This window comes from Alligator sinensis, unplaced genomic scaffold, assembly GCF_000455745.1.
Source record: "Alligator sinensis unplaced genomic scaffold, ASM45574v1 scaffold5_1, whole genome shotgun sequence".
In the NCBI taxonomy this organism is placed as follows: Eukaryota; Metazoa; Chordata; order Crocodylia; family Alligatoridae; genus Alligator; species Alligator sinensis.
Window position 1 is genome coordinate 273,241 of NW_005842213.1, and position 7,534 is coordinate 280,774.

Below are 7,534 nucleotides of genomic sequence, written 5' to 3' on the forward strand. Positions count from 1 at the left end.
GCCATCCCCCCCCCCCCACCCCCCATGCCCCTCTGGCTTGGCGACTGGTGCCTCCTGGGTCTGTGGGGGAGCAACCGGGGTCACCTCATGGATGATTGCTGAGCCAGGAGGGTGGGGGGGGGGGGCCCACGTGCTCGGCGGCAGACCCAGAACCACTTCCAGGTTCGCCACTGATCACATGGGGGCACCCCCCATGCTCCTGTGGGATGCTCCATCTGCCCCAGCTTTGCAGCATTCACAAGCTGTGCCTGGTATCTCGAGGTATGTAGAAAAAACATTTAAAGCTGAATCTATGGCCAAATCACTGATTCTCCGAATCAGCATCGAATCTTCAGATTCGGATTCGGCCGAATCGAATTGGGGACAGTGATCCGAATCAACGAATTGAATCACAGTCCCAGATTCAGGCTGAATCCAAATCCAAATTGAATATGGCCCGTTTCACAGACCCTGAGTGTGCATGTGTGCACTCAGCTCAAGAGAAATTCCTTATAGAAATATAGAGATCACCTCAATCAACGCAACTTCAGAATGCAGATATATCCCTTTCTAAGCCAGTACAGTTGTGTATCTACAGTCTATAGACTGAGATATGAGAGGGAAGTCACTTTTGGAGGATAAGAAGATTTCAGAGACATTTCTCAATTTATCTCTGCTATTCCCATTTTTATATAGCCTGCTGAAATAAAAAATGATCCAAGAGACAACTGCACTCTTTATAGCTGTGTGAATTTCCATGACCAGTTCATCTCCTCCACCTCCAAGATTACCTGCCAACCATTCAATGAGCAGAACTGTAAGCCTGTAAGTAAATGCAAAATGCTCACCCTCAGTTCTCATTTTAGTTTGATGTAGCCACCACAGTAGCAAGAGAGGCCATACTAGGTTTTACTAAAAGTATTAAATCCCTGATCAGAAATGCTAATATTATTATTTCTATTAAATTATCTTCAGCAAGCTGCCATCCACGCAGGGGCACATAGTTCATCTACTACATATACATTGAAGTTTGTAGTTGGCAATTATCTTCCCATAGCCTCAAAATAGTCATCTATAATGTCTTAACGTTTTATATTCTGTCAGATCAAAGGGCAGCAAATTTATTGAGTGCCATGTAGACAGAGTAGTTGCAAGGAACAGGCCAAGGTTTAAACACACCCACTTTGGGCATTTTTATATGCACTCTGGGAAGAGGGCACTTTAATTACAGTGGCTGCAAGAAGAAGAGAACTAAACCTGGCTGGGAGTGAAGCTTGCATTGTTGGGCATGCTACAGGTGAGTTCATGTGGATTGTTTGCTTTTCCCTGAGCCCTGGGAAGCAGAAGAACCCAGGGCATTATAGTTTGTGTTTCTGAGCCCAGAGAAAGACTGTTGCTGATTAAAGAGCTCAAGGACTGATTTGTGCCAGGCTAGCTGGCAAAACCCTACATGCCCCCACTACCATTTTGAAGCACAGGAACACTGATGAATGGCACACAGAGGCTGGCTGGAGCACAGTAATTACTACACTCCAGCAGACTCAGTTAATTGAGTCTGCTCCAACGCACTGTAATTACAGGTGCCAGAGCAGCCTCCCAGCTTGTGTACAGAAACCCTTTCAGTCTAAGGTGTTGGGATATACAGAGAGCTCATATATAAAACTGTGGAATTGTTGCTAAATAATTGAGGTGAATGTCATATGTCTTGGGCTTTTCCTTCAAATAATTGTATTTTTCAGCAGATTCTACTGTAGGTCTTAGGCTGTAAGACCAGAGAGAAGACTCTTATTCTAGTTTATACTGTATCATAGTTTATAGTTTCAACTACTAATTGCAAGCATGGAGGAAATAATTCTGTTCTTCTGGGGCAGTGTGGGGGTTGTACAAAATTCCACAATGCAGAAAGATAGTATTGACTTTTTTCCATTTTTTCCCCCAGGGTACTATTTCCTACCTACCTAATGGGTGCTGTAAAACATGTGAGTACAACTGCTCAGCAAACATATGTCCACTACAAAACAGAAACACTGTTTTCTTTAAAATGGACCAGTTTTTCTTTTTGAGAACTGATGCAATTGCTAATATGTATTTAACTAACTAACTAACTAAATATATATATATTCAGCTTAGCTGTTTTTAAGAGCACTTAGAGCACCACTTTCCCAATGAGCTTTCAGTCTAGGAAGACAAAAGCTCACTATTCGTACATAACAGATCTTAGGTGATATGCAGTAAAAATGCAAGACTACTGCGGAATGAATTAGTAAAGTAGCACGTCAATGAATGGGGTTTGATTCAAAATTGCCTGTTGAGACAGGTCAGGAAAAGGAATGATAGTGCTTTCTTAATCAAGTTCACATCTTTGTTTAAAGCTTAGGGACTTTTTTTTTTCTTTCTGAATTTCCTTCCTCAGTGGGTGAGATCACTATATAGGGCAGCTCAGTTTCAGTGCATTACAATATGGAAGGGCTGTGAAGTGCCTGAATAAGGACTAGTAGTTTTCTCTTTGGCATTATCTGAGAAGTGCCTAAATAAGGACTAGTAGTTTTCTCTTTGGCATTACAACTCTGTGCCAAGTCTCTCCAGCAGCTTCTTTTAAACATCTCTAATAACTGGCGTGCTAGGCCTGACTGGCTGAAACTTCGGTCTTAGTGATTTTGATACTAATAGTATTTTTGTGGTATGTTGATATCACCTAGCAGGTAATCAATGGGTGTGCATACACATGTTTTTACGTATGCCTAAATTTAATGTGTATTTGCGTGATATGGAATTAAGGTGACTTAGGCACCTGTATACACATGTACACAGTAAGGTGCATTAATGTGGTGTGTGCACTGACTTGGGACTAACTTTAGTTGACATACATAGCATTTATGTGTCTTAGTGCATCTACGTGTGCATTAAGGCAGTCTTGCTATTCACACACAAATTTGATACCTGCTTTCACAGGTATCAAATTTAGGTGTGAAGAGCCTAAAATTGCCATTTTTACGGTGCATTAAGGGTGTGAACACATAGACCCTCATTCTTAATGTACCTTAAAATTGGCTAACGCACCTTAAATTAGCATGTGTAGATGCACATGTGTAGATTCTAAAATCACTGGTTAAGAAGCCATTGCTTTTCCTTTTTCAGCCTCCACAAAACCATTCACACATGTATGCATGGGTTCACATTTATTTTGTATAAACTCAAATAATTTAGTAGAACAAACCATTAATTTTTTTCCTAACTTTTTTATAATTTCTTTGCCTTACTGTATGCCTAATAGGGGGGATGTTCAGAAGGTAGTTTATAATTGTGGGGTCCAACCTCTTTGACAGGTGTGCCACTAATTAGCCCCGATTTCCCTGGGCACATCTACACGAGACGTTTACTGCACAATTGACTAATTAGCTATTCAGTAAATGTCTTGGTGTTTACACATGTGCTCCTATTAGGCTGGAGTAAACTAATTTACTTGTAAATACTATCCTGCTGCAGACTAGAAAACTGCAGCAGCGCATGTGTAGACTCTGGAGGGACTGGCCAGGGCACAAGGGTGCTTCAGTGAGGCGGCTGCTTGCTAGCTAGTCCCACACTGAAGAATCCTCATGCCCTAGCCAGCCCCTCAACAGCACATTGAGCTGGGTGGAGCTTCCCCAGGCTGGCAGGCTGACCCCTGGGGCCCTCTGCCTCTCAGGGCTGCTCTGCTTCAGCTCAGTGTCCTGTGATCCTGGGTGCACGTGCAGATGCATGCGTGGCATCAATTAGCTCTGGAGCAATAAGTTCCAGTGCTTATTGCTGCACATTAATAGGCATGTATAGATGTGCCCCCTGAGTACCATTTTAATCCCCTTCCCCTGTCTGATCTGCCGCTCTTCTTTCTGCCCCCTGTTCTATCTGCTTCTGTGTTGCCTGTACCTAATACAATCTACCTCTTGCCACACAAAGAAACTTCTCATGCCACTTATTGTGCACATGCTACATGTTGGCCACCCCTGTTCTATAACTTATAATTCATACTAAGAGCAGATGGAACCCCTATAGTTATCTTATCTGACTCCTTTTATCTATACACTATAGTCCCTATACCAGAAACTGGATTAAAGCAAATACTTTAGAAAGTATTTTCAAGTAATCATGGAGGGTATAAGGGATAATGCTAAGTGCTAAAATGTTTGAACTTGCTAGATAACTAAAGTGTGCATAGAATTTATTCCCAAAGACAGTTTTTGGTTTTTTAGAACAGTTTTTTTTTGATGACACAGCCTATGTTAAAACACCAAGGTAGTTTTACAGCCATTTCACAGAAGGTCTTTACCACACTTTTATTCGACAGGCATACCTCGTGATACACCAGCATCATGTTCTATCAGTCAAGTTATGGACTATATCATGCACCAAGGCTGTATTTCTGTGGGGAGAGTCAACGTGACTCAGTGTGAGGGAACATGTGGAACCTACTCACTGTAAGTAAACTGAACTGGACAATGAGACATGAATTTAACTGGCATACAGATTGTTTATATAAAAGGGACAATACATAGCCAAGTTGAAGAACAGTGGGAGATCTGGAACTGAATCAGCTCTCAGAATCACAGGTACTGAAATTTGTGACTGAATGGTTTATTCATTTTAGAAACAAGGTCCATAGCAAAGGGATCTCTGGCCCCAGACTCATGATGATGCCTTCTCGACTATTAAGTGAGAGCCAGTTCACTTGTCATTCGTATTAGAGCAGCTTGCGTATGGTACAGCTTGGGATGTTTCCTATAATGGTAATGAACTCAAACATTAACGAGGCCTGATCATGAGCAGAGAAGCTGCTTTTAAAAATTTAACATATACAGTTGGGGAGAAAAAGAGGCAGACACATGCACTCACTTTCTAAGAGGAATTCAAAGGTGCACATGTGTATAGCAAACTGAAAAAAACCCACATTTGTTAAAAGTCTGTGTATGATTAAATTAATGGAATTAATGTTGTGCTGGAAAGGGAATGCAAAAGATAATTGAGATGCATATACCTGGAGGATGACTGCTTTAATACATTTCAAAAACAATACACGTTTTCCAATTAAACTATCATTTTCCATCTGCCATAAAGTACAGTCAACAGCCCTTTTATGGAGAAAAACATACACTTAATCAACAAAGAAAACAGATCCAAATTTGTCCAGGGGGACTGTTACTATTGCAAAAGTGCCTGCACATCCCAATAATGACTTCACACTGGTTAGAAAAATAACAAAAATATGGCCCCAGCATAAAAAACAATGATCTAATACAGGATGCTTAATGGTCAGGGATGTGCTGATTCAGGGAAGCTTGTACTGCAGCTAGCTATTCCACATCTGATCTGCTGTGAGCAGAAAGAATTTAAGAGTCATCAAGGCTGGACATTTCACAAGGAGTCTAAGGGAGTTAAGTGCCCAAATCTCCTGGACATCCATTTAGTAGACATGATTATATTACCTCTCTGGTTGTGCAAGTGCCCTGACCCTAGGAATAGGGCCACCATCCAAAATGTGCAAATGTCTCCCTGTTCATAGGACAGGAGCACTTATGTGCACAGGGGAGAAACAGAATCTTTCCTATACAATAGTTAGGTACCTTAGCGAGTGTCTCAAGCTGCACTTTGGTCATCCATTAAATGAAATTGGATTTTGCTTGTGATGCTCCACTAGCTTTAAAGCAGCTGTTCTTCTGATTCACATGGTTAAAGGTTGTTTTGCTTATTATTCCTAATTCCTTACAGTAGCTTATTCACCAAAAAAAGACACTTATACTGCATACTAATGTCTAACAATGGGTAATGGTATCTTTGTCCATACTAACAAACAGATACTCTGCTGAGGCCAACTCCATGAACCACAAGTGCACTTGCTGCAGGGAGTCGATAACTAGCATAAGGAGAGTTATACTACAGTGCCCTGATGGACAAAGGGTGAACTATGAGTATGTGCACGTGGAGCATTGTGAATGTCAAGGCACTATCTGTGATGTACCAGAAGGGTCTAAAAAGACCCAGCAACTGTTAGTGGAAGGGGCCAGAGAGACTGCAGTGAAACGCATCAGAAGAGCCATCCAGAGACCAGTGAAGTGAAGGAGATGAACATAATGACACACTGATAGAGGGGCAAGAAGAGACTGTAGTAGACCTTTGTAATTTTCCAAGAGTAATTCAGTGCTTTCCATTTTCCACCTCCCTCTCTTCTAAGCCCTTGTTGCACTCTATTTATTTGTGTATAAAAATGAGAGAAAATCTTCCTTTAGGCACATAGTCTTCTATTTAGTTTTCCATTGTCTGCTTTTGCTTTAAATCATTAAAGACATACATCAGAAGCAAGGACTCTGTTTTTATTCATCTGCATGCCTGAGCATTTGGGAAATGAAAAGGAAAGGGACTTCTCCACATGAAAAGAGACATCTCCTGCCCTCTGGGGCAGGCAGTGATTCTTAATCAGGGTCCCCAAACACCCTGGGGTGCCACCTGGTGCCACTTACAGATGATTCACATGTTAAACCTAGAGATTTCAAATAGGAGTCTATAGTATCAAAAACACTGAGACCTGCTGCAACAGAGGAATTTATCTGTGTTTCCATAGTCCAGAAATGAATGAAAGCCATGAACTGATATTGTCTGAAGGGCACCTTGAGTCTAACAAGGGCAGCTTGAGTTTCAAAAGGTTGAGAATTACTGCTGTAGGGGCTAAAATCTGTAGAGGTCTGGTCTTGAGAATCCAACATGCAAGGATCTTTTATTCCAATACCATGATGCCGTGTCTACCAAAATGGACATGAGAATGAGTAGGTTTGTTTACTAGAAAGCAGCCATTTTGAGATGATTTGGGGTACTGTCAGGGAATGCTTACTCTAGACTAGCAGCAAGCCCTCTCCTTTTCAACAGGGCTGGGTTTTTTTGCACTAGAAGTGCCTTGTGACTACTTTCTTGTAAAGGATGACTACAAAAGAAGTAATTTCACAGTAAAAGAGACTGTACCTGTTCAAACTAAGTGAGGGCCTTTGAGGGCCTTGTGACTACGTTGTGTGTGAAACTTGTATCTCACAGGACTCTTTGCCAGTATTTGTGTCCTGATCTTCAGAGGTATAACAGCTCAGTTCTGTGCTGCAGGTAGTCTGCCCAGAATAGCCACATGGTACTGAGGACAACGCTGGCTCCTGCCATGCCAATTGGTAGTGGTTCCATCGCCACTGCTGTGGCAATCATAGAAAATGAGGGTTGGAAATGAGAATGGATGCTCTTGCTTTGAGCAGGGGGGTGGACTAGATGACCTCCTGAGGTCCCTTCAGGAGGTCATCTAGTCCACCCCCCTGCTCAAAGCAAGAGCATCCCCAGCTAGATCATCCCAACCAAGGCTTTGTCTAGCTGTGTTTTTAAAAACCTCCAAGGATGGAGATTCCACCACCTCTCTGGGCAGCCTGTTACAGTGTTTTATTACCCACCTGCTGAGAATTTTTCCTAATTTAACCTAAGATTTCCTTGCTGCAACTTGAAGCCATTGCTGCTTGTTCTGCATTTGCCACCACTGAGAGCAGTCTCGCTCCAT

General features: G+C 42.0%; 1 protein-coding gene across 1 annotated transcript in view; it reads left to right on the top strand.

Moving 5' to 3' along the window:
- MUC2 (mucin 2, oligomeric mucus/gel-forming) overlaps positions 1–6,290 on the top strand; it is an 88,609-nt gene extending 82,319 nt beyond the window's left edge. The window contains 4 exon segments of the mRNA XM_025207897.1: positions 676–804; positions 1,919–1,958; positions 4,304–4,433; positions 5,808–6,290. Of these exon segments, the coding sequence (XP_025063682.1) occupies positions 676–804; positions 1,919–1,958; positions 4,304–4,433; positions 5,808–6,069 (561 nt within the window). The 3' untranslated portion in view covers positions 6,070–6,290.
- Positions 6,291–7,534: the final 1,244 nt, after the last annotated feature.